The 23,873-nt window shown below is 62.1% G+C and overlaps 2 protein-coding genes across 3 annotated transcripts; both read right to left on the minus strand.

Moving 5' to 3' along the window:
• Positions 1–1,064: 1,064 nt before the first annotated feature.
• Positions 1,065–6,864, minus strand: TRAF4 (TNF receptor associated factor 4). Its single transcript, XM_052804398.1, has 7 exons — positions 6,648–6,864; positions 3,931–3,982; positions 3,493–3,597; positions 3,251–3,412; positions 2,719–2,880; positions 2,486–2,641; positions 1,065–2,097 (listed from the first exon to the last, which is right to left on the minus strand). Exons 1-7 carry the CDS (start codon positions 6,788–6,790, stop codon positions 1,465–1,467), a joined length of 1,413 nt encoding a protein of 470 aa, XP_052660358.1. The 5' UTR covers positions 6,791–6,864; the 3' UTR covers positions 1,065–1,464.
• Positions 3,546–22,807, minus strand: NEK8 (NIMA related kinase 8). Of its 2 annotated transcripts, XR_008237607.1 has the most exons (18): positions 22,590–22,807; positions 21,956–22,161; positions 20,668–20,900; positions 19,775–19,906; positions 19,374–19,582; positions 18,880–18,959; positions 18,140–18,321; positions 17,752–17,902; positions 16,652–16,728; positions 15,375–15,492; positions 14,929–15,079; positions 14,533–14,696; positions 14,146–14,304; positions 13,809–13,967; positions 11,761–12,155; positions 10,858–10,906; positions 3,931–3,982; positions 3,546–3,597 (listed from the first exon to the last, which is right to left on the minus strand). XR_008237607.1 is itself a non-coding variant. In XM_052804397.1 (15 exons), exons 1-15 carry the CDS (start codon positions 22,634–22,636, stop codon positions 12,127–12,129), a joined length of 2,097 nt encoding a protein of 698 aa, XP_052660357.1. In that variant the 5' UTR covers positions 22,637–22,807; the 3' UTR covers positions 10,945–12,126. The 2 variants fall into 2 exon arrangements, 1 of the variants encoding a protein (XP_052660357.1); XM_052804397.1 differs by lacking the exons at positions 3,546–3,597; positions 3,931–3,982; positions 10,858–10,906 and having other exon boundaries at positions 10,945–12,155.
• Between the last annotated feature and the right edge of the window lie 1,066 nt (positions 22,808–23,873).

A 23,873-nucleotide genomic window follows, 5' to 3' on the forward strand; every position in this document is an offset into this window, starting at 1 on the left:
TTTGGACTGGCACTGGGCACCAGAAAAGGCTGATACTGGGCTGGCATCAGCCACCAGTTTAGGCAGGCACTGTGCACCAGTATGGACTGGCATTTGGCTCCAGTGTAGGAATGGCATTGGGCACCAGTATGGGCAAAAACTGGCCATCATTAGGGGCTGGCACTGGACACCAGTACAGGCTGGCACTGGGCACCAGTATGGGCTGGCACTGGGCACCAGTATGGGCTGGCAGCTCGCCCCATCCCCCAGGGCCCCCTAGTGCCACCCCCAGCCCGGGGGATGTGCCATGACCCCGGGCAGCACCAGGCCAACCCACCCCCCCCCCCCATGCTGGGCTGGGACCCACGCGGGGGGGACATTCCTGGGGGGGACGGGGACACCCTGGCAGTGCTGCCCCCCCCACCCCAGCCCAGCCAGGGCCGCGGGGTGCAGCTAATTAGGGGCTAATTGTGTTAAGCTGGGGTGGCACTAATGCAATTGCGGGATTAGCCTGCAGAGATGGTGACCCCCCCCATAGCTGCTGGGGTGATTGGGGGGGGACATGCGACATCACACCTGGGGCCTGATACAGCCGGGCCCCCCCCCAAACTGCCCCAGTGCCCCTCCTGCCCCCAGCCGTTGCCCACCCCCCCTTGTCTGGTCTAAATCCCTGCCTTCCCCCCGTGGCTGTAATTGCCCCGACACTAACGAGGGGCCAGCGGGGAATGGGGGGGGCCGCAGGACAACAGCACCCCGGGGCTGGCAACAACCTTCCCCCCCCCATGGCACATCCCCACTGCCGGCGATTACCGAATTAACCGTCTCCATCTGAGCCCGTCTGCCGCCGGGATGTGGGTCAGGGATTACCCCCCCCCGTGCCCCCCAGCCCAGCCCTGGCTCTCCCCGTCCCCAGCACCCACGGTTGCACCGTGAGCACCCCCGTGCCGGCAGGCGCTGGGGGGGGGGCAGGGGTGTCCCTGTCCCCCCCATTCCGTCCCCGGCCGGGCGAAGGAAGGAGGTTCAGACGGCCGTAATAAATACAAGAAAAGTTTATTGAAAAAAAAAAAAGAGGTGGGGAGGGGGCAGCGGGCCCCAGCCAGGGGTAATAAATAACAACCGTGCTCCTGGGGGGGGCACCAGCTTACAAAATATGGCTCTGGGCAGTGGGGTCCCGCGGGGTCCCCAGCAAGGCTGGTGGCGGGCTGCCGGGCACCCCGGTGAGGGGCTCGAGGGGCCCAGCCCACCCCCCCGGCACCTGAGAAGGGGCTGCCCTTGGGGGGGCAGCTGGGGCTGCAGCGGGGTCCCAGCCCCGGGAGGGACGTGGGGGAGCAGCCCCATCCCAGCCTACCTGAGAGCCGTCGGCTGCGGCCACGGCAGCGTCCTCAAGCCGGGGGCACCGGCTGCGGGCAGGGGCTCAGCACCATCTGGGGCACCCCTGGGTGGGCGCCCGGCTCACGTTCGGTCCCCCACCTCGGGCACCGGGGCTCAGGCCAGGATCTTCTGGGGGATCTCCACCGAGGCTTTGATGAAAATAGCGTTGTCCCGCACGTAGTTCCGCTTCTTGATGTCCTCGTGAGAGATGAACTTGGGGTAGCCGAAGCCCAGGGTGCTCTCGTCCAGGGAGCTGCGCGAGGGTCCTGGCTTCTGGAAGTTTTTCCAGTTGGGATCGGGGTGGAAGGTCTCGGTGATGTGCTGGGGCTTGGAGAGCGAAGGGTCGCTCTGGTCCAGCAAGGAGAAGGTGACACGGTAGGAGAAGGGCCACTCCAGCAGGTTGTCGTACTCGCCCGGCAGCACGCGGATGTAGACGGAGAGGTGGCTGCTCTCCCCGCTCCCGTTGCCGTTGAGGAAAGCCGAGACCTGGAGCTTGTAGCCGTACTTGTGGGTGTAGAAAGGGGGGCTGAAGAACTCGTAGTTGCTGCGGGCTTTGGCCTCCTGCAGCTTGCGGGTGTAGTCGGCGATCTTCCAGATGAGGGTCCCGTCGCTGCTCACCGACAGCTCCTCCACGTCCCGCCGCAGCTCCAGGATCTCCTGCCGCTGCCGGCTCACCAGGGCGCACACCATGCCCAGGTGTGCCTTGGTGCTTTCCTCCAGGTGCCGGCCCATGGCCAGCTTGGGGCACTGCGGGGACAGCGGAACCGTCAGCAGAGGGGTGCCGGGGGCATGGGACAGCGTGGGGACACGGGGTGGGACAGGACAGGAGAAGGATGCCTTGGGGATGTCCTTGGAGCATGGTGGTAGTGGAGCAGGACGGCACAGAGATGCCGTGGGGACACGGGGCTGGCACAGGGACACCTGGGCGGCAAAGTGACGCAGGGGTGAGGCAGGACAAGGATGGGGACACCACGGACACACATGGATGGGACAGAGCAGAACAGGGACACCACAGGGGTGGGACAGATGTCAGGGCAGGAGAGGGGTGGGGATGCTGTGGGGCACAGGCACGCCACGGTGGGGATGGCACAAGGATGCCGGGGCGGGATGGGCACAGGGCCAGGGTCACACTCACCCGGTGCTTGCAGCCAGCTTCCTTGAAGGGGCACAGCAGCATGGCAGTGTTGCAGCTCTCCTTAAGGTGGGTGGGCACGTCCTCCCGGGCGATGCTGGGTGTCCCGCACTGGTTGGGGCAGGGCACAGGGTACCGGGGACACTGGTACTGGTGGTTCTGGGGATAGAGAGTGGCCAGCTGTCAGCCGGGGCCGGGAGCCGGCGGAGCAAGGGTCCCCGTGGGCCCCGTCTCACCTGGATGGTGTCGAAGACGAACTCCTTGGCGCAGTAGGTGCAGGGCTGGGTGCGCTTGGGGCACTCGGCCAGGGTGTGCTGGGACAGCAGGCGCCGCATCATGCGGGCCCCGCACTTGTTTTCGCAGTACACGCTCTCCTGGGGACACGTGCCCTGGTGGCCCTGGGGATGGCGGCAGCATCGTCACCCTCCGGCTGCCCTCACCGGCCAGCCCTGTCAAGGGATGGGGCCACGCGGTGCCCCCCATGGCCAGGCTGTGCCCCCCCCGCCATAGTGTCTGCCACCCAGGCTCTGTCCCCACGCCCAGGTTGTGCTCTCCCCCCCTGGTGTCATGCACTGTCCCCACGGCCAAGCTGTGTCCCCCATGGTGTCCTGCCAGGCTGTCCCCATGGCCAAGCCGTGTCCACCGTGGTGTCCTCCATCCAGGCCATGCCCCCCATGACAGCCCTGCCAGCTGTGTCACCCCCAGTGTCCCCACCACGGCCATGCCCCCCGGCACGGTGACACCCCCCCCCCCGCTCCCGCCACCCACCTCGAAGGCCTCCCCGGTGAAGTCACTGGCGCAGAACTCGCACTTGACCCGGCGCTTGGGGCAGCCGTGCTGGACGTGCTCGGGCAGGTCGCGACGGCTCAGCTTGGCGCTGCACCGGTTGGGGCAGGGGATGACGTTGAAGCCGCAGGTGCCAAGATGGGCCTGGGGAGCACAGGGACGGTGAGGGGGGGGCGGCCGTGGGGCACAGCCTTGCCCCTCTCCTCCATCCTGCCGGACCCTACCTGGAGGTGCTTGATGAGCCCGCTCCAGCGGCAGCCCTCCTCGCTGTGGATGCAGCGGATGGCCAGGCTCAGCACCTGCGCCTCCAGCTCCGGGTCGGGGTAGATCTGGGGAGGCAGCGCCGGGGCATCAGCATCCCGCACCGGGCTGCGGGGGGCTCACGGACCCCCCACCCCAGCCTGGCCGGGAGCCACAGGCACGCTGCCCGGGGCCGGATCCCCCCCACCGGCAAGTGAACAAGCGCCCTTTGTCGGGAGCGGGTTTCCGTTCCCCGGCCCCGCGGCACAAAGGGCTCTTGCTTCCGCACGGGCGCCCGTGCCAGGCTGGCGCGGCTGTGCCAGGCGGGTGCACGGAGCCCGGGGACGGTGCCTTGGCGAGGGGGCGCAGGTGACGGAGACGTCCCCTCGCAGCGGGGTACCACGTCCACGTGCCAGGCTCACCTTGGCGTAGTCCAGGGGCAGCTGGTCCTCGGGGCACTTGAAGACGCCTTCGCTGCAAGACACAGAGAGGGGTCGGGCTCGCTCGGGGCTGGGGAACGGCGTGTCACCGGTGACACAGCCACGATGTCCCCCAGGGTCCCCGCCATCCCACCCCAGGACGTCGGCGCTGCGCCTCTGCCGCCGAGCGCTCGCCCCATGCCAAATCTAGCCGCGGCCCTTGGGGAGCCGCAACTCTAATCCTGCTCCATCTGTTTGAGCTGGGAAATGCCCCCGCCAGACGAACCCCCCCCCCCCGGGCAGTCATCCCCCACCCGAGCCAGGCACGGCGGCCGTGGTCCCTGGGGGCCTGGGCCAGCCGCTACGAGCGTGGCACCATCTGGAGCCCCGACAGCCCCCTCGCCCACCCCGGCCCCCCCAGGGATTAAGGCAGGGTGCCGGCAGCTGGGCAGGAGCGGTGCCGGCGGGGGGCCACGGGCACCCACAACCCCAGGTGCTGGGGCCCTGGGTGGGTGGTGGGTGCAACAGCTGGGCGCCAGATGTGCAGCCCGGATGCGTGGCCCCGGGGCTCCTGTTCCGCAGGAAATGGCCCCACCAGCCACCGCGGTGAACCAGGACAGGGGACAAACAGCCGTCCTGGAGGGGTCTCTATGCCACTGGGGCCCCAGGACCGGGTGCTCCTCCCGAGAGCCGTCCCCGAGGTGGGAACGACCCTGCTCAGCCCTGACCTGCAGAAGGGCAGCGTGGGGTGGAGGGACAGGGACGGAGCCGAACAGGTAGCCTGGCCTGTGACACAGTTGGCCAGGAGCCACCATCAGCCACGACACCGCGCCTGGGGACAGACGAAGACGGCACCCCGCACGCCACCCCTGAGGGGCAGTGGGGCGGGAGGCCATGGGTGCTGCCCACAGGGACACGCAGCAGGGACACGCAGGGACCCCGGGGCTCTGGCGTCCCCGAGGTGGCTCTGGACGGAGGCCACCAGGTCGCCTTGCCGGCGCACAGCCCCCGCACGTCTCATCAGCGTGCATCCTTGGCAGGCGCCGGCACGGCCTCAACCGGGGCTGCCAAGCGGATGCGAGACGGCGCGGCAGAGCCAGCAGTGCCGCCTGGCACGTGCTGGCCTGGGACGTCCGGGCACGGCGCGGTGACATCCCCTGCAGCCACCATCCCTGTGCTGGGGGGGGGGGGGGGGGCCAAGCGACCCCCAAGAAAACCAGCCCAGCGCTTTGGGGCACAAGCTCCGTGGGGTACGGCTTCATCCAGCCCTGCCACGTGCCCGGTCTGTTTGCAGCGGGTGTTTCCGTGGGAGTCACCGGGCACCCGCCGAGATAAGCTGCTCCCAGCCAGGGCTGGGCACCCAGCCCTTTCCGGGGAACCCATGGCTGGCATCGTCCCACGGCTGGCATCTCCCTACGACTGGCATCGACCTACCGCCTTTCTGGGGGCAACTGGCCCTGCCTGCACCCCGTACACGGTGTCGGGGTGCCGGGGCTGGCGGGGAAGCGGGCCCGCGACCCGAAGCCAGCGCCTAATCCCCAACAAAGCCTCCCCCATTCCTCACGCTCGGCCGGGCAGGGAATGTGCTGAGGCAGCGCCCGGGGGGACCGTCCTTGCCTCTGACCTTCGCGGCGTGCCGGGGCGCAGCGAGGTCATGGGGTGGGGGTACCCCCCGGCACCCGCCCCGGCACCCGTCCCGGCACCCACCCCGGCGCCGTGGCGGGGCTGTACGGCTCAGCCCGTGAGATCCCCAAACCTGATCCAGTGCAAACAGGGTGGGGGGCTCGGTGGGGGGACACTCTGCGTCCAGTCACCCCAGTAAAGCCGAAGTGCCCTCGGGGCGGCCGCGGGAGGGGAGCGGAGGTGCTGCCTGGCACCGGCCCCGGTGAACGCCCGGTTTCGTAGAAACCAGCCCGTGGCGGCCGTGCCCGCGGGGGCCCCCGGCCTGGGCAAAGGTCGCTTCGGCCGGGCGAGGCGCAGCCGGAGGCGGCAGCGGAAACCGGGGCCCGGGGTGACGCTTCGCACCGCCACATGCCCACAGAGGAGGGGGGGCGGGCACCGACACCCCCTTTTGCCGCGCTACCCTGGGACCCCCGGTCCCCGCACCGGGCACGACGGTCAACAAGCGGGCAGCACCGGCCCCGGCATGTGTCCCCCACGGGCAGCCCCCGTGGGCTGCCGGTACGTGGGCTGCCAAACCGCTGGGGGGGGTGAGAAAGGGCCCCGTCCCCTCGCTCCCAGCGAGCCCCCACGGCCGGGTCGCGCTCACCCGTGGGACTGGACCCCCCCCACCCCCCCAGTCGCTTCCTCCGGCGGAGCCGGGGCGGGAAGGAGTTAAGCACAAATCTTTGCAAGGGCTCGAAACTCACCGCTCCGGCCTTCACCCAGCCCTCCTCTTCCTCCTCCTCCTCCTCACCGAGACTGGCCACGGGCCGCTGCACCCCACGGGGCGACTGTCACGGGCTGGGCGCTCCCCGCACCCCACTCCCCGACCCGGGGCACCCCGCACCCCCGGAGCACCCCGAACTCCCCCCGGGGCCGCCGTTGAGGGGGGTGGGGGGGGAGAAGAAAGCACCCACTGCCCCCCCCCCAAAGGTGCGAAACCCCGGATCGGTGGGGAGGAGGAGGGGTGGGGGTGACCGGAACGCTCCCTGGGCAAAAAAGGGGGTGCGCGGCGTGACGTCACGCCGGGGCGGCCGTGACGTCGCGGCGAAGCTCACCTGAGAAACTCCTGCAGGCACGTATCGCAGAACCGGTGGCCGCAAGTAGAGACGCGGACCGGTTCCCGCATGGGTTTCCCGCAGAGCGGGCACAGCACCCGCCGCCGCGGCCGTTCCAGCAGTTTGTAATCGTAGCCCGGCATCCCGTAGCCCCGCTCGCCTCCTCCACCGCCTTGCTCGCCACCTCCTCCTCCTCCGAGCTCCGCGCCCGGCTCCGCCCGGGGGCCGGACGGGGAACGGGGGGGGCGGTGGAACCGGCCTGACACCGCCCAGCGCCCCGGGGCTGGGGGCCGGGCACCGCCGCCGCCTCCCGGTCGGGCTCCGCCTCTCAGCACCGGGGCTTGGAGCGGTCCCGGTACCCCGGAGGGAAAAGGGGAGGGGGGGGGGGGTATCCGGGGAGCAGCCGCTCGGGAACGGCCCCACCGGGTGGGGGGACACGGGATGGGACACCCACCGCCCCCGGGGTCAGCCACTCCGGGAGTTTGGGGAGCATCGCATCCCACCCAGCCACCCCGGGGGCTTGGACACCCCCCCCCCCCGGCCTCAGCTTCCCCCTCCCAGGGCCAGGGCTCCGGGGGGAGGACAGGCACCGTGCTCTCCTCACTGAGCCCGCGTCCCCGCCGTGGCAGCCCGGGTTCCCCGGGGGGGGACCCCACTCCTGCACGCAGCCCGGAGCTGCCGCTGAGCCCCTGAGCGAGGCCTGAAGTGGGGGACAGACACGGCTCCCTTACGCCCTCAGTGCCGCAGAGAGCGACCCGTGTCCCAGCCATCACCCGCAGCAGGGTCTGAGCTGGGCAACGGCTGAGCAGGACATGGAGGGGCTGCCCCGAGCCCCCCCACCCACGCCACAGGCACGGGGAGTGGGGGACACACACACACGCTCCCGTGGCTTCATGAGCTGGAAGCTGGTGTCCCAGGCTGCAGCCAACAGCCGCCCTCCAGCCCGTGGTTCCTAACCTCCTAGCAAGGGTTTGGAGGAGGGAGAATAAAAGCAAATCTGTCTGGCTCCAGCCCCCACTTCACTCTTTCAGAAACCAGAGCAGCATATGGGAGTATTTGCCCCTTTCCCTAGAGATGGAGACGAGCAGATGACAGGCTGCGAGCATGTGTTAGTCCCACCAACGCACGCTCCAGCCAGCTTCCCATTAAGGGCGGCAGTTGCTCCAGACCCAAATGTTAGCAGTTTTCAATTAGCAAATGGCAGAGGAGAGGGATTCCTGGGGGACACGCTAAGCAAGTCAAGCTCTATCACTTGTCACTCAAGGAGCTCACGTTACCCTTCTCCCCGAGAGGCTCGGCTTAAAATAAAATCCTCCAGCAGCCCGGGGGAAGGCAGGCGGGCAGCCTGCCTGCTCTCGCTGCTGGAGCTGCCAAGAAGGGGATGGGTGGCTGATTTCTGGGGTTACCCTGAGGGATAACAAACAGGTTACCCTGCCACGGCCCGAGCTGCAACAGGGCTTTAGCTCCCAATACCCAAATAGCGGGGAAGCTTGTACATCGAGTGTGAACAACCACACCGAGGGACGTGACTACCTGGCAGCCTGCTTGGACGGCAGAGAGCACCGAGCTAAACTTTAACCAGCTCCCAGAGAGCCTGGAAACCCAACGCGTAAAAACAAATGACAGTGGGCAACTGTACAGAGAGCAGCAGGGTGCACCGGGCACCTCTGAGCTGTCACGGGGGTGGCAGCCTGGGGTTGAGATGCTCCCGGGCCAGGTTTGCTCAGATCTGTGATCCCCTCACGGCAGGATCTAGAAGCAGCCCCTCGGGTCCATTTGGTTCTGGCACTAAGTCACAGCACGCCCTGGAGCCAGGCTCGCCTCCCAAAGGGAGAAAAGCGCTACGCCAGACACCCGCCCCAACACGCTGCGACCTGGCCCTGTCTAAAAACCATCCCTGGACACCGCTACGGGACCAGGTTCGGGCCAAAAGGATGGGCCCTCGGCCCCGTGTGTCAGCAGCCCGCAGGGCGATGGGACTCCCCGTGCCTCCCGCGCAGAAGGCATGGGACACACCACTCCTGCAAGCTCAGAAAGCCTGCGTCTCCGATGATAGGCATGAAACAGAGCCAAGTTTTATCACTATTTACTGCTTCTCTTTGATGTTCTAAAAATTTTTCTTTCCTAACTTCACTGAAGAGCATCTCTGCTAATTAGCCAGGAGCTGACAAAGCCATCAGAAGGCGCTGGCTGTGGCGACAGGACGGCTGGGAAGTGTCAGACCCTGCAAACAAAGATCCCCTCCTTTTCCCTTCTCCCTACCGAAAGCCCTCCCCGCACTCAACATCACAGCCAGGCGTTTGTCTCGCACAAAGGCGACACTCAACCTCCGGGCAGGGCAATTCCCTTTGTGGATGCGATATGTTCTCGGGACCCCCGTGATGGGTCGGTCCTTGAACCCATCTGGGCTCGGGGAGGCCTCCTGCCTTCTTCCCCCAGCCTCTCCCTGCCCCGCACCCCTGCTCCATCCCTCCGCCTTGTATTTAACTTCAACTGGAGGCACAGAAAACCTCCGCTCCGGTTCCTAAAGAAGTTAAGGTGGAGCATTTTTGCCCCAGGGAAAGGAGCGGGGAGAGTCCTCTCCCCGCTTCTGGGGCCTCGTGCCCAGGGAAGGTAGGGGTAAAGGGAGGGAGGTGGCTGGACAGACGGACAGCAGCCGCACCTTCTGCCAAGCCTCGTGGGAACGGGGATATGACCGCGACAGAGGTGCCGGAATCAAATCAAATCAGCTCTGGGATCAGCAGGCGGTTCGGCCTGTTTCCTGCTGACAACAATGGCCCCGGGTCAGTGGGATCTTAGCGAGCACGGGGACGGGCTTTCCCCGGGTGACAAGGACCAGAGAGGACCCACACCAGCCAGGATACAGAAGACGGGACCGGGCAGCCTCATCCCCGCATCGCCTCCCCTACCCGCTCCCTTCTGGCCTTGCCTTCCTTAGCAGGAAGATCCACGGGGACGTGGCCGATCCACCACCAGTTCCGCAGAACGCGGGAACAAAACAAGGATAAAGGGAGAAGCCCTGAGACCTGCAGTTTTCACCGGGAGCTTCTGCAGGGAAACAAAGCAGCAGACGTGAGGAATGCAACTGGCCTATTTGCCCGGGCTGCTCTCTGCCTCCGGCAGCGCGGACATGCCTCGGCTTGTCGTTTCAAGAGCTATTGTTGCTCGGGGCTGGGGGCCTCTTTGTTTCCTTTACCCTTTCGCCAGGCTTGGTCACAGCCTGGTATTAAATTATTCAAATCATCTCGCTGGGCTTCACAGCTGAACTCCTGCACAGAGCACACAGGCTGCGAAATCCCAAGGGCTCCAGCCCTCGCCGCAAGCCCCTGGCCCAGCACAAAGCACGCTGGTCCATACTGGTTCCCCCTGCCCGGAGCGAAGGGTCCCGATATTCAAGCTGGTGACACCTCCAGCCCCAGCACTGCCGTGCAAAGGCCTCATTAAGCCATAAAACAACCCACCTAACACCAGCACATCAGTGGGAACAGGGGGGCTGCCAGGGGGCTCACCCCTGGATTTGGCAGCCCAGCTGGAGCAGGGAGAGCCCTTCCCCTGGAGCGGTGGCATTTTGGTCCCACCACCGACAAGACAAAGGGTGGCAGAGACCTCTGTCCTGCCTGCCTGCCTTCCTAGCCAGCCCTCAGCTCTGGCGAGGCTGTAGCAGAACACCAGCCCCTTCTTATGGGATGTGTTTGCACGCGGTGTGGGGCGAGGGGAGCCCCGAGAGCAGAGCACAACACAGCCAAGAAGAAATCTGTTGCTGTAGGAGCTGGTGCTGCCGCCAGCTCAGCGCAGGGAGGAGAGGCAGCAGCCCAGAGGGGCTTCGAGGCAATTTAACCCAGCCCAGCAATTATTCTGGTGCCCAGGTCGGTCTGGGAGCGAACGCCTTCCCCTCCGCCGACAGCAGGCTGCCGGAGCCGTCCCTCTAACCTGCAGCACAAGGCGAGTGCCAAGGGACTGGCAGAGCCTTTGAATGCAAGTCAGCTTCCTGGGATAGCAGGGTGTAACCGCCTGAAAAGGCAGCTCCACAAGAAACAAAAACGGCAGGGAAAAACCCATGCACCCACCCTGCCAGGAGCCAAAGAGGGAGGCCATGTCTGCAGTCAGGGCTGCACACGCCTCTCCCGGCTGGACGGGACCTGCTCCCTTCCCCAGCCGGAGCCTGGGAGGCAAAGGAGGAAAGAGCAGGAGACCTGGAGAAATTCATTACCTTTCACATGACAGAGGGATCAGTCGGCTTCTACCAGAGCCCGGCGAGGCTTCCCTCATTGAAAACAGGAAAGAATCACAAAAATAATTAGAGAGATTTCATCTCAGCCAGCTTATGAAAGCACTGACTTTATACACAACAGATTGGCAACAGCACAAAGACGGATGTGAAAGGCAAGAGCATTTGCAATGTCAGGCAGATCAGAGACAGAAGCTCATCAAAAAATGGCCCAGGGCAGATGTAAGTTAAAAAAAGAAAAGAGGAGGAAAAAAAAAAAAGGAAAGGAAAGGACCCTTCTGGAGATAAAAACGTAACTCCTGTCTGTGACATGGCGATATGCCCCCTCCTGCCTGCAGAAAGGATCCCTGGTGAAAACTCATCACCTCCCTGGAGAGATCTGGGTTAAAAAACTTCAATTACTGACAATCGCTCGCTGTGTTTTGCTGCCTTCCGCTAGCTCAGCTGGGAGCCAGTGAGCTGGTCAGCAGCAGGATTTAGGGGCCTGAGGACAAATGTCAGCTGGAGGATCCTCCAGTGAGCTCCCAGGGCCAGGGGAGGCTGTAATTGGAAAGCTCCAGGCAACATTTCAGGAGAGCGAGCCAGGCTGTGCCACACAGAGAGGCTGCTCACGACGGGTTCGGCCAGCCGTGCAGGCCAGGACCCTTGAAAGCATGATGAACAGCTCAACAAACGGGTGAAACGTTTTATGGGGGGGATGGGAAAGGACAGACTTCTCTAATTAGAAAAGAGGTTTGCACTTAGTCACCCAGTGTAGCGCCTGGGGCCTTAACTCCAGACACTGCTGTGCAAAGGCTGACAGCTCTCTCAGACACCAAGCTGTCAGCCTGGGCTTTGTAACCAGAGACACTTTCCACAGGAGAAAACCACCTCTGTGCTCCTCACCCTTCTACACAGGCACTTCCAGCAGGGAGGGGCAGAGCCCCAGCCTGACCCTCTGAATGCAGCACCGGAGCTCTGGGGACGTTTGCCCCACAGCATGGCCAGGGCAGCAGCTCTCAGGCACTGGAGGTTCACAGCGACCCTCGTTGATTTGATGAGACCAGCTCCGGTTCCGTGGGAACCATCGTTACGAGCTCCCTGTTTCCAGACCGCTGCCTTCAGAGCGCGGCCGAGGAGCTCCTGAGCCTGGGGATGCAGGTCCGAGCCAGGCTGTAGCGGGCAGCAGCGAGAGGACAGGCATGCCGAGCGGCTGGGGGGAGCCCCAGCATCTATATGACGAGGCTGGATGCGGCACCTCTCAACTCAAACTCACTGGGAAGGCGACTCTTCCACAGCAGCTGAAACACAAAGGGCGAGAACCAAGAATAAGCCGTAAGCCGCCATCTCAATGAAGCTACAGGGAGCAGTGCCCTGCCCCACACAGGCCAGATACCCAACAGATGGGCACTGCAATCCCTGTCCCACTACCCCAGGAAGCCACTGCAAGGTCTCAGTAATGGCACAAGCAGGAGGCAGGAGGAAATACAGTCTCTTAGGGCTTGCGCCCTCCTCCTCCTCTTCTCCAGCACACCTGGCTTCTCCCAGTTATTCCCGTGTTTGCAGTGGGATTGAGAGAAGGGCGCAGCAGCGGCCTCACGATGAAGTGGGCAGAAGCCCAAGCCAGTCAAAAACAGAGTTGGCCACATGGGAGGGAAACCGCAGAGCGGTGCAGAACTGCCGCCCCAAAGGTGGAATGCTGCTCGCCTGTGCCAGCACCCTCTCTGGGCCAGATCACAGCTAGAGCTGACAGCAGCAATGACATCACACATGTCACTGGTTCTCGTGTTCTCTCTGGAGAGGTTTCCAGGCAGACTGAGCTGCATGAAAGCCCAAAGTTAGATCTCAGCTTTTTACAGAGCCCTCGATGCTTTTTGCACCCTGGTTACTGAGGGATGCTGGAGCAGGTGAGGCTGCTGCCCTGACACCGCTGCTGCTGAGTTTGTACTTCCAGTACTGGGACAGGCGGGTCGAGGCTTCGGACCGGGCAGTGCAGACGGACAGCAGTGGGGCTGCATGCTCAGTTCCTGCTCTTATGGTGCTGCAGGTGGGAGTCCCCAAACCAGCTGCCACAGAGTGCAGGGCAACTCCAGCAGCGGAAGGGGAGAGCAGCCTGCAGCCTTCCTGCAGAGACAAAACCCTTTTACTCCCATGACAAATGCCCTACTTGTTCCCGAGCCCAGGGACTCAGCCGTTCCCTGTCCCCTTCACGTGGCAGCAGGCATCACGTGAAAGCTCGGCACTTGCAGGGGAGGAAAGAGAGCCATGGCCAATTCCGCTGCGCTGGGGCAGTCAGCTGGGCCTCCTCCCCTCCAGGGTGTAATTAGCTTCCTTGAAGTGGGCTGAGACTGGAATCCATCAGCCCAGCGCTGAGACCATAATCAGCCTGGCAGAGGAGGAAGAAAGGCCCCTCCAGCAGTCTGGGCCAGGCTCCCATCGTACATCCAGGCAACGGAAGGGCAGGTCACACCATGGGCACGTTTTAACCGTGCAACGATGCTGCCTTTGGCCCGAGCAGAGAAGAACCACAAAACCATCGCTATCTTTTCCAAACCACAATGGAAAGCCAGCAGCCAAAATGACGCCTCAAATCTCAGCTTCTATTTCAGCAGCATCAATTAGAGAGCTGCTCTTTTTGGATACTCGGTGGACCGCCAGCACACCAGCTCCCCACCAGCCACAGCTTGGCCAGCCCACCTGTCTGGGAGTGCACGAGACCGCCTCTGCTGTCCCTTTGCTCCCCTAGCCCAGCGGAAGCGGCAGCGTCACACTGCTGCACAGCAGAAGGGGAATTTTTGTGGGCTTCAAGTTAGTTCTTTTCATCTCCAGCTCTAGAGGGACTAGAATAACACAGAGCTTACGTGCCAGGGTTACTCGGTACAGCTCCGGTCACAAGGCGTTGTGTCTGGCTGGACCCTCATGGCAGGAATCACAGTAACGAAGCTTCTACTCACGCTTTACTGCCAGCAGTGTGTTCCCGTGGCAGCAGGCTACGGAGGTCACCAGGTACGGATGCGTCTCCTCCAGCTGCACCGGCCTTGGCACTCCCGTTTCCTCATCCTTCCTGCCCAGGCGTCCCCTGGCTCCTTTCCCCCATGTGCACACCTCGCCGTCTGCAGAGGGATAGATACACCTTGCTGCACACAGAGCTCACCAGCAAACAAAAACAGGCCTCCCATCTCCCCAGTACCGCCCTGGGCTATCTCCAAGGCCTGCCTTGGCCACAGCATGGACTGCAGGCAAGAAAGCCAGGGCCTGCTGCAGCCCAGGACACAGGGGCTTCAGCCTCACCTGCTCCGATGGCCACAGTGAAGGCATCCCCACAAGCCACCACGGTGACCTTCATTGCCTGGAGCCCCACAACCAGGTGGGGTACGCGGCTGTTGCGGGAGGAGTTGGTGCCCAGCTGCCCGTGCTGGTTGCTCCCAAAGGTGTAACACTGGCCAGAAGCTGACAACAGAGATGAGAGAAACAACTGGCTGTCACCCAAGGATGCGCTGAAGCCCCTGAAGCTCTTTGCTCTCTACCATGCTGAGCATCCTGCTCCACAGAGCTCCAGCATCGGGAGCAGGGTGCCTCCCGAGCCTCTCTGAGGCCTCTGCCCACGGGAAACAGAGGCAGGGGGAAGACAGAGAAAATGCAGGTTCCCCCTCAGGGATTTGGGCACACACCCCTCACCTGTGACTGCAGCCGAGTGCGCTGTACCAATGTCAGCGCACAAAATCGGCTCTTGGTTCAAGGGGGCTGACTGGGCACACATGAACACGGTGGCCTCTTCCACCTGGTCCTCTGGGGAAGGCTCCTCTGCTGAGCTGATCCGATCTAGGCCCAGTTTGTTACACCTGCATGGGAAAAAACACAGTTCAGAGTCGGCCAAATGCAGCCAGGCACAGACAACCCAGAGGCAACTCTTGCCCTAGCAGAACTGCACCATCAGCAGCATGATGCTGGGGAGTAGGATCACACAGAGATGTCTTCTAGAGCCCCTTGCTCCCTCTTCCTGGGCTGGACACAAATGGACAGGCCCAGGAGGCTGTAGGCAAGCTCTGGAGCACAGACCCTCACCCCTCTTACCTGTTACTCCCACAAGCAAGAACATGGTTCTTCACTGTGAGGACCATGGAGGAATCGATGCCGCAGATGACCCTCTGGGCCTCATGCTCCGGCGGGACTGTGACCTGCTGGGGGGAGTTGTGGCACTCCAGGGTACCCAGCCCAAGGCGACCTGGCAGGAGAAACAGAGCAGGGCTCGGCTGATGGCAACACACAACCCAAGCACAGCCCCATGAACAACAGCCTGCATGTAGCTGCTGCGAGAGCCCAGCCTGGGACCTATCGCCAGAGAAGGCAGCGAAACCCAAACCACGGGGCCCTGGTATGCAGTGAAGCAGCTGCAACTCTTCCACACCCACCTAGCCTGGCACATCTGGAGAGGACTGCAGGCAAGCAGGGCCAGCGAGGGGAGTAGGAACAGGCAATGGAAAGCACAAGCCCTGTTTTGCAAAGCAGACATCTCTTACCATTATCCCCCCTGCCCCAGGCAAACACTTCCCGTTCGTTGGAAACCGCTAGGACGTGAGACGCACCACAGGCCACCTGCACCATCTCGTAGCCCAGCAGGGCCTCCACGATCTTGGGCTGGCAGGGGAAGAGCAGCAGCCGTCAGCTGAGACCTCCCAGCCTGCTCGGCTGCTCCCATCCCTCCCACCCGTCCCCCCCAGCCTCAACACAGTGCTGGCAGCATCCCAGTTTTCATCTAACACAAACACCAGAGAATTTTTTTGTTCCAAACAGTCTTCAAAGGGTTTAGAAACTACGTGCACACAGCACAGAAGATAATGCAAACATCTCTGGGGTGGAAGAAAGCAGCCAGCACAACGGTTTGGAGAGGGAAGAGGTTCAGCCGAAGGGTTGGGATTCGCCCCCCTGCCCATGTGGGGAGTGCCAGGGGCTGTTAACGCACGCTCTGAGCAGGCAGGGGCTTGGTGCAGGATGCGTTGGCTGAAAGGCTCTTGTGCAGAGGAGCTGTGAGCTATCAGCTACATATTCGTTAGGGTGTGGAGAGACCAGGATCTCCGCATTTCGCCCAGCCCCTGCTGTGACCTGCTGTTAGATCTGACACCTCGCCACAGCGAGCCTCTTTCTCATTATCTTCTTCAAGTGAAAAGCACCATTTGTTGGGATCTGGCTGCTGCTCCCAACTGGTCTCCCCTCCCCAGCAATAAGGACGGAGCAGCTCAGCTCTGGACGGAGCAAGAACAAACGAGCCAGCTGACCACAGTGACAAATGGCACCAGTCCCCGGGCTCGGCTGGAAGCCATTGGCTGCTGCCACATCCGAGGGCAGGCGAGGAAGAAGCTGGAAGGGAGCGACGGGCCCTCAGCCCTAGTGTTCCAAGCCAATCGGAAACACACAGCTCTTCTTTAAATACTGGCTCTTTTGAAAAATAACTTTTCTCAGTGAACCCTGGCAGCTGCAGGCCAAGAGTGAAGCAGGCAGGTGTGTGATTGGAGGCAGCCTCCAAGCTGGGAGCCTGCCAACAGCAACCACAAGGCAGCTCTTGACTTCCCCCACGCTCAAAGGGATCATTGTGTAGGGGGGGGAGAGAGAAAGAGAGAGGCAGGTTGGGTCTTTTAAAACCCACAGTGACAGGGAGAGGAGGGGGAGGGGGTCGGATGCCAGAGCATGCCTGGGATGCGCATCCCTGGAGCTGGGATGAGCCCTTTCACGTGGCACAGAGGGCACGATCCATCCTCTACCCTGGGGGAGCAGCACACCCAGCACCCTCATGACAAACCTGGCTTACGTCCGTGAAGTTTCCATGCCCCAAACAGCCATTGCTGCCGCTGCCGAAAGTCATGATTATCCCCCTGTCTGGTAAAGCAGAAAGAAGTCGTGTTACTGGCACACGTGAGGCCCTGCAAGGCACACACAGCCCGTGGAGCTGGCCGTGGCTCCCAGGACAGCGGCTCTGCTTGGACCCACTCTGACTCATAATTTGCTGCGGGGGCCAGAAGCCTTCAGCGAGCTGCCAGAGAGCAGCAGCCTCGATGTGCTGTGACAACTCGCCAAACAAACAGCAGATGATAGCAGAGCACTGAGATAACATTATTGCAGCTGTGTACGCAGGACCTGTTAACTCCACGGTCTGTCAAGGTGTTAAAATACACAGAGACACTCACTGAGCAGCCACCTAGCAGAGGGGTGGCAGGAAACGCCATGGAGAGGTAGGACAAACCCATGCCTACGAAGTTTGCCAGTTGCATATCTGTTGTTTGCTGCCCTGATCCCCAGCAGAAGTGCAAACAGGGCTCCCAGAGGACCGCTGGGAGGGCTTTGCTCCACAAACATGGCCTGGTGTGGGTGCTCCCCTGCCAGCCAGAATGCCTCCTGGCCCACTCTAAGGGGGCTTCAGACCCTGCCTTCCTGCGGCTGAGGGCAACCAGCCCTGCAGGAGCTCACACTGACTTCTCACTGCAACGCCAGTCACTGCTGGTCACTGCTTGTGTCTGCATCACACTCACAGAGTAGGTGACAGAGAAAGGCTGAACTTCCCAGACACTCCTCACACTGCAGTCCCCACTGTACAGGCCAGTTCTGGCTTCAGGTGTCACCACTGCAGCCAGGCCAACAAATTTGTGGCCCTCCCCACAACAGACAGACCTTTGGGACCAAGTTGACCAGTGTGGCATCATAGAAAGACCGTGCCTGCCATTTCTGACTCCCACCTGATGTCACACGAGAGGCCACAGAGGCCTTTGTGTCACCCCAGCCCAGTGCATCTCCTGAGTTCCTCTCTGAGCAGGCTCCCCGGGCAGTCACGCTGCATTTGCAAGCCAGCTGCCATGCAGAGAGGTCTGGGACTCAGCCAGGCAAAGGCAGGAGGCAGCAGCTCACCTGTGAGGCAGGCTGTGAAGAGATCACCGCAGGACACGTGTTTGATGGTCACGCCAGACTGGCCCTCCAGAAAGCGGGACACAAACTGAGGCTGGAGCTGCTCGGTGGCTCCTGGGAGAGAAGGGCCTCCCGCAGCACCCATCGGGGGAGCCTGGCGGAGACAAGCCATGTCAGCTGCTGCACCTCTGTGCAGCAAGAGCTGGGTTGGAGAACTCAGAAGAGCCCCTTCCCACAGGCTTAGCAGTGTTACCCGCACCCTGGACGGGACAGTGGTCCTAGGGGGACGCAGTGCCAGGGCCTATGCATTGAGCAGAAAGGTCTCCTCCTCAGAAATCGCACATCCGAGGCTTCCACAGCCACTGCCCGCCCCAGGTTCCCCGTCACTCACCTCCCACATGATGAGCCGTCCCGATTTGGTGACCCCGGCCTTCTGCGTCCTGCCAGCAGACACCTGCACCACTTCGGTGTTAAGCATGGGCAGGCGGAGGGGGGTGGTGATCCCACTCCCCCAGGTGTAGATGGATGACAGTGGAGGAGGGATTCCTGTCCTGGCTGAACCACCTCGAACACCTATGGGTCAAAGAGAAATCATCAACGTAGATCCCTGACTCTTCTCCCACAAGAAAAGAAATGACACCAGCCAGTCTGGGTGCCAGCAGAGCTGCCTGCCAGCTAGCAGGGCCAGACCAGCGCCAGTCCAAGGCTGGCAAGGGGCTGCTGGGGAGCTCCCAGCCAGGGCTGAGAGAAACACATGGGAACAGCTCCTTGTATTTTATCCCAGAACTGAGGGAAGAGGCACCACGACAGCTCTAGCTAATTGTTACCGGTGCCAGCTGCATTGCGCTGCACTGGGACATCCCCCCTCAGCACCCCTGGCTGGTTCCCAGCCTTTGCTGGGAACAGCAGAGACTTGATTCAAGGGTTCAAAACCTAGAAGAGGCAGCTGGAGAAAGAGCGCTGCTTGGTCCCCAGAGCCAAGGTGCCCGTGGGCTCCTCCAGGCCTCAGGGAAGGGGATGTCTCTTAATTTTCTCTCTGCAGAAGCTCAAGTGCCTCTCTGACCCTCTGTCATCCAAAGGAAAGGGTCCTTCCAAATTGAGCTGTGTTGAACACACTGTGCCAGGACTCACCTCTTGGCCTGGCACTGCTCACTCGTCCCCCCGTCCGGCTGTGGGTTACTGTTGGCACGGGAGCCAAGGGTTTTTCAGGCCTGCCAAACCAAAAATCCAGTCCTTAATGTCAGCTCGGCCCCAGAGGTCCTGCAGAGCCCTGGATCACAGAAGGTCTGGGCAGAGCTACAGCATAAGCCACGGCTGAATAGCTCACAGAATTGCCACAGTAGGTGCTTTAAACCACCTGAGAGAGGGGAGTTGGCATCAGTTCGCTTCCCCCTGAGCACACAACTCTCTATTCACTGTTACTGCGATGACAAGCCCGCACCTGCCATGGCCCCAAGCCACTGGGCCAGGCTTGGCCTGCAGCAGCTGCACGTTGGGTAACACAGGGGAGCTGCATGGGGACAACACTCTCTTCGGAGCTCGTAACAGAGACAGTGAGCCAGTCACACACGTTTTGGGCTGTGGCAGCCCCTCCCAAGGGACACTAAGGTGGCAGTATCACTTGCCTTCTCATTTTGACACTGCCCACGTCAGTGTAGAGGTTCAGAAGGGGCCGAATGCAGATGGCCTGGGCCATGATCTCATTCAGCTGGGGCCGCTTGGAAGGATCCAGGTTCAGCATGCTAAGGATGAGCTGGCGCAGGTCAGGGCTGTATCTATCCGATATTGGGGCAAAGGTCCCGCTCATGATCTTCAATACTAAGGCAGGAAGATTCTGGAGAGAAAACAAGAGAGAGACATGCAGTGGCTGGGCGGTCAGAGGTGAGACCAAGCAGCAAGAAGTTCTCAGCACTGCCCTCTGCCTTCACACCTCCAGGCTCAGTGACAGGAGTGATCCAAGCATAAATTTTCACCTCTGTACGAGGCCACGGCTCCCTGTGCTACATGTAAATCATACCCCTCTTACCGCAGCTTCAAAAGCCCTCTTGAGGCTGGCGAGTTCGTACAGCACACAGCCCAAAGCCCAGATATCACTCTTCTGGTTGTAAGGCTTCCCTTCACAGAGCTCTGGGGAGATGTAGCACGGAGTTCCCACAACCTAGAAGAGACAAAGGATTTTACCATGATGCTGTGAAACTGGGGCAGTGAGGTGGAAAGAGAAAGGCTCAGTTTAGAGCCCAGTGCGCTGGCTGGCTAGAGCACCACCAGCCAAAGCTGAGTGGAGCGGGGCTTTTGTTCCCTGGTGTCAACATCTGCCTGACAATCTCGGTAAAAAACACAAGCATTTGCCTTTCCAGTGACCTCCCTCGCACATACACAGATTACCTCCAATTTTGTTCCTATCCACTTAAGAGAATCAGAGCCCAGAGCAATGAGCGTGATATAAACGTCTAGTCAGATTAGACCAGGTGGGGAATGATACTCAAGTCTCAAGCAGAGAGAGGAGATTAAGACAAGGCAGGGTGGCGGGGCACAGGCAGGAATTCAGTTGCCAAGTATGTGTCAGACAAGCCTGCAAACACCACACCTCCCACTGTGACAGTGGGAGGAACCCTGTCTACCCTCACCAGCAGGCCTAGACACCCCATCCTCTCCCAGGCTTGGGCGGGCAGGCAGGTCTTTTTCTCACCTTTCTGCAGCCTGCAGAGCTGCAGCAAACTTGGGCATGAAGACATCAGCCTATGTAAACTCCAAGGAGCAAAGCAGCATTGTGGCACGTGGATGTGGCCTACTGCATGTATGCTACATCCAACCTCGCTGCCTACAGCAGCTTCCAAGAGACTATCGTGAACCAAGTCCAGAGTTTCTAGCCTGCTGCCATGGTGGTAAGTAGTTCCCCTGCAAAGCCAGGCCACTCACCGTGTAGGCTTTACTCTTGCTGCTCAAGATTTTGGAGATGCCAAAGTCTCCGATCTTGACAATCATGCGATGTTTGTCCAAGAGGATGTTCTGAGTCTTCAGGTCGCGGTGCAGGATCTGCTTGGTGTGCACATGGTGGAGAGCCAGGAGGATCTGCACAAAGAAGTGCAGGATGGTATCCTCATCCAGCAAGGAGTTACAGCGCTTATGAATAAACTCCGCTAGCGTGCCCCCTGCAAAGAACAATAAAGGGCTATCAGCAAGGGTGGCTGCACAGGGCAGCACAAACCCAGCCTAAAAGCCGAGGGGATTTAGCCACGGCATCTTAACAAGTCAAGCGCATGGGAAAAAGCACATCCTGGTGGGACACGCAGCACGTCCTCCAGTGCTCCGGAGACCATGCGGAGAACAATGGCAGCACAGTTGGTGGGACGAAGAAACAGCGAGAGAAAAATTACTGTTGACATATTGTCAAAAGCAGCAGGAAAAGAAACGCTAAAATTACAGCTCTTGGAGGAGGACATAAACCTCGATGGCAGAACAAGATAAGCCTGTTCTGCAAAAGAGAATTCTTGCAGTCCAAGAGGCCACGTGGCACGGAGAGGCCCCTGTCGAGAAGGGGAGGTCCAGATTCAGGGCTCACATACAACATTTAACAAACCCTCATGCAAATGTTGATTTAATCTTAAACTCCACAGCAAATCTCATTAGAAATCACACCTTTCCACACAGAGGTGTGGGACCAACAGCGTGGCTGAGAGCTGACACAGGGAAACGTATGTGAAACCTAAGCCAAGGGCAGATGGTAGCACACTTATCAGCAACAGAAGTGTTAGAAATCTCTTTGTTTTGGATATGACTAGCAGGTGTAAGGCATAGAATCACAGAATCACAGAATGGTTGAGGTTGGAAGGGACCTCGGGAGGTCACCCAGTCCAATCCCCTGCTCAAGCAGGGCCACCGACAGCTGGTTGCCCAGGACCACGACCTGTCTTTTGAAATATCTCCAAGGATGGTGACTCCACAACCTCTCTGAGCAACCTGTGCCAGTGCTCAGTCGCTTGGCTCACGGTCAACTTGGTGTCCACCAGGACCCCCAGATCCTTTTCTGCAGGAATGTCTGTTCAAGAGAGAGGTGTTTGGACTCTTTGGGGGTCCAAAGCACAGGATCTTTACAAGGAGCAGAACACGGGGCCACGCCAGCTCAACCCAAGGAGAGCTGAAGGCTTGGCATCCCCTGGACCAGCAGAGGAACCAGCTGCGGGCGCTGGGGGAGATCAGGGCCCACCTGGGGCGTACTCCATGGCGATCATGAGCGCCTTGTCCTCCAAGAAGTTCTCGTAGTACTCGATGACGTTGGGGTGGCTGAGCAGCTTGAGGACCTGGCACTCGTTCTGCGCCGCCAGCCGCTCGTCCTTGCTCATCTGCTCCACCGGGATCTGCTTCAGGATCACCAGCTTCTGGTCGGCCTTGCGCAGGCAGAGGTGCACGATGCTGCAGGGACAGGGACAGGGCCTCAGCGGGGGGTGGCGGGGGGGGGTGGACGATGGGGACAGGGCCTGGCCACCACCCTGGGGTGACACATGGCCCCTGCCCCCCCCGTTGCCATGGTAACAGGGCCTGCAATCTCCCTCCCCGGGGTGTCACACACCGTGTCACCCCATCGCCATGGCAACAGCCAAGGCCCGGACCCCCTCCTCCCCCCCCCAGGGTGCCACACGCCGGCTGACCCCCCGCGTTGCCATGGCGACAGGGCCCGTGCGCCTCGTTGCCGTGGTAACGCGGCCTGCGGCCTCCCACTCCACCCCGCGGTGCCACACGCCCGGCGCTCTCCCCACACGCGTTGCCACGCTAAAAAGGCCTGGAGACCCCCCCCCAGACTCCCGATGCCCCCCCTCCGGCGCCCCCGGGGCCGCCCTCACCCGAAGGCCCCTCTCCCCACCACCCGGATCCGTTCGTATTTCTCCATCACTGCCCCGGCCCGGCCCGGGCTCCTCCCGTCTCCATGGAGACACTTCCGGGTGTCGCTATGGCGGCCGCGGGAGGACGAAAGACCTCAGGCCGCGCCCGTTCCACCACCACGCGTGTAGGGCCTTGCGGGGGGGCCGGCAGAGGGTAAGACCACCCCAAGGGTAGCACCCTGGGAGAGGGGTTTGGGGTGCCCCGAGCCTGCCCCCCCCCCCAGCTGGGGGGTGCCAGCAGGACCCCCCCACCCGCACCCCCAGAGAGCAGCGGTGCCCGCAGCAGCCTCCTGCCCCACAGCCCCGAGTCCGGGGCGTGGGAGTGGGCTGTGCTGCTGTAGGACCAGGGACAAGGGGGCCCGGGTCCCCTCCCTGTCCCCCCAAGCCCGCTTTAGACCCCCAGGACCACCAGCACCCCTGGGGCCGGCCGTGGTGGCACCTAGAGCATGGAAAAGGGGGGGGGGGGTCCTGCCCCGCACCCAGGGGTGACTGCCCCTGTCCTGGAGCGGGGACAGGGACAGCGGTGGCAGTGCCACCCCCACGCCACGCCACGCCACGGGGCCATGCTGCCATCTAGCGACACCGAGCAGGACCCGGAGTGGGGGGGTGGGGGTGGTGTCAGCCCCCCCTGTGCCTGCCAGCGCCCAGTGTCCTGCACCGGGCCGGGGGGGGAGGCCATGGGGCAGGACCCACGCAGGAACCAGCACCCAGCCGTGTCTCGGTGCCCACAGAGCCGGCCTCGCCCTGCTGCCATCCTGATAGTAGGGGGCACTCACCGCCCCCCCCCCCCCATGTCTTCTTGGGGGCTGTGTGGGGGTGCTCGCTGATGCACACCCAGCCAGTTTGGTGACTATTTTTCCACGGCACCGTGGTTTTTCCGGACGGCTGCGCCATGCCCGGGACACGCACACGGTGCCCGGGACACCACACCAGCTGTGCAGTACTGGGACAGATGTGCAGGGCCCACCGCAGACGTGCGACGCCTGTCACGGATGTGCTGCGCCCACCCTCCTCTGCTGCCCAGTGCGGACGTGCAGCGCCCTGCACGTGTGCGGTACCCGACACCCACGCGTGTAACGCCTCGCACGCTCGCGTGCGGCACCTCCCGCGCACAACAAGCGGCGCTCAGCAGGGATACGCGCGGGAATACGAGCGGGAATGCGCGCTCAGCAGGAACGCGCGCAACGCCCCGTGCACACCTGGCCGCGGCACGCGCCGCGCCGCGCCTCGCCCACGCGCGTCTAA

The sequence above is a fragment of the Harpia harpyja genome, chromosome 12 (assembly GCF_026419915.1).
Source record: "Harpia harpyja isolate bHarHar1 chromosome 12, bHarHar1 primary haplotype, whole genome shotgun sequence".
Taxonomy (NCBI): domain Eukaryota; kingdom Metazoa; phylum Chordata; class Aves; order Accipitriformes; family Accipitridae; genus Harpia; species Harpia harpyja.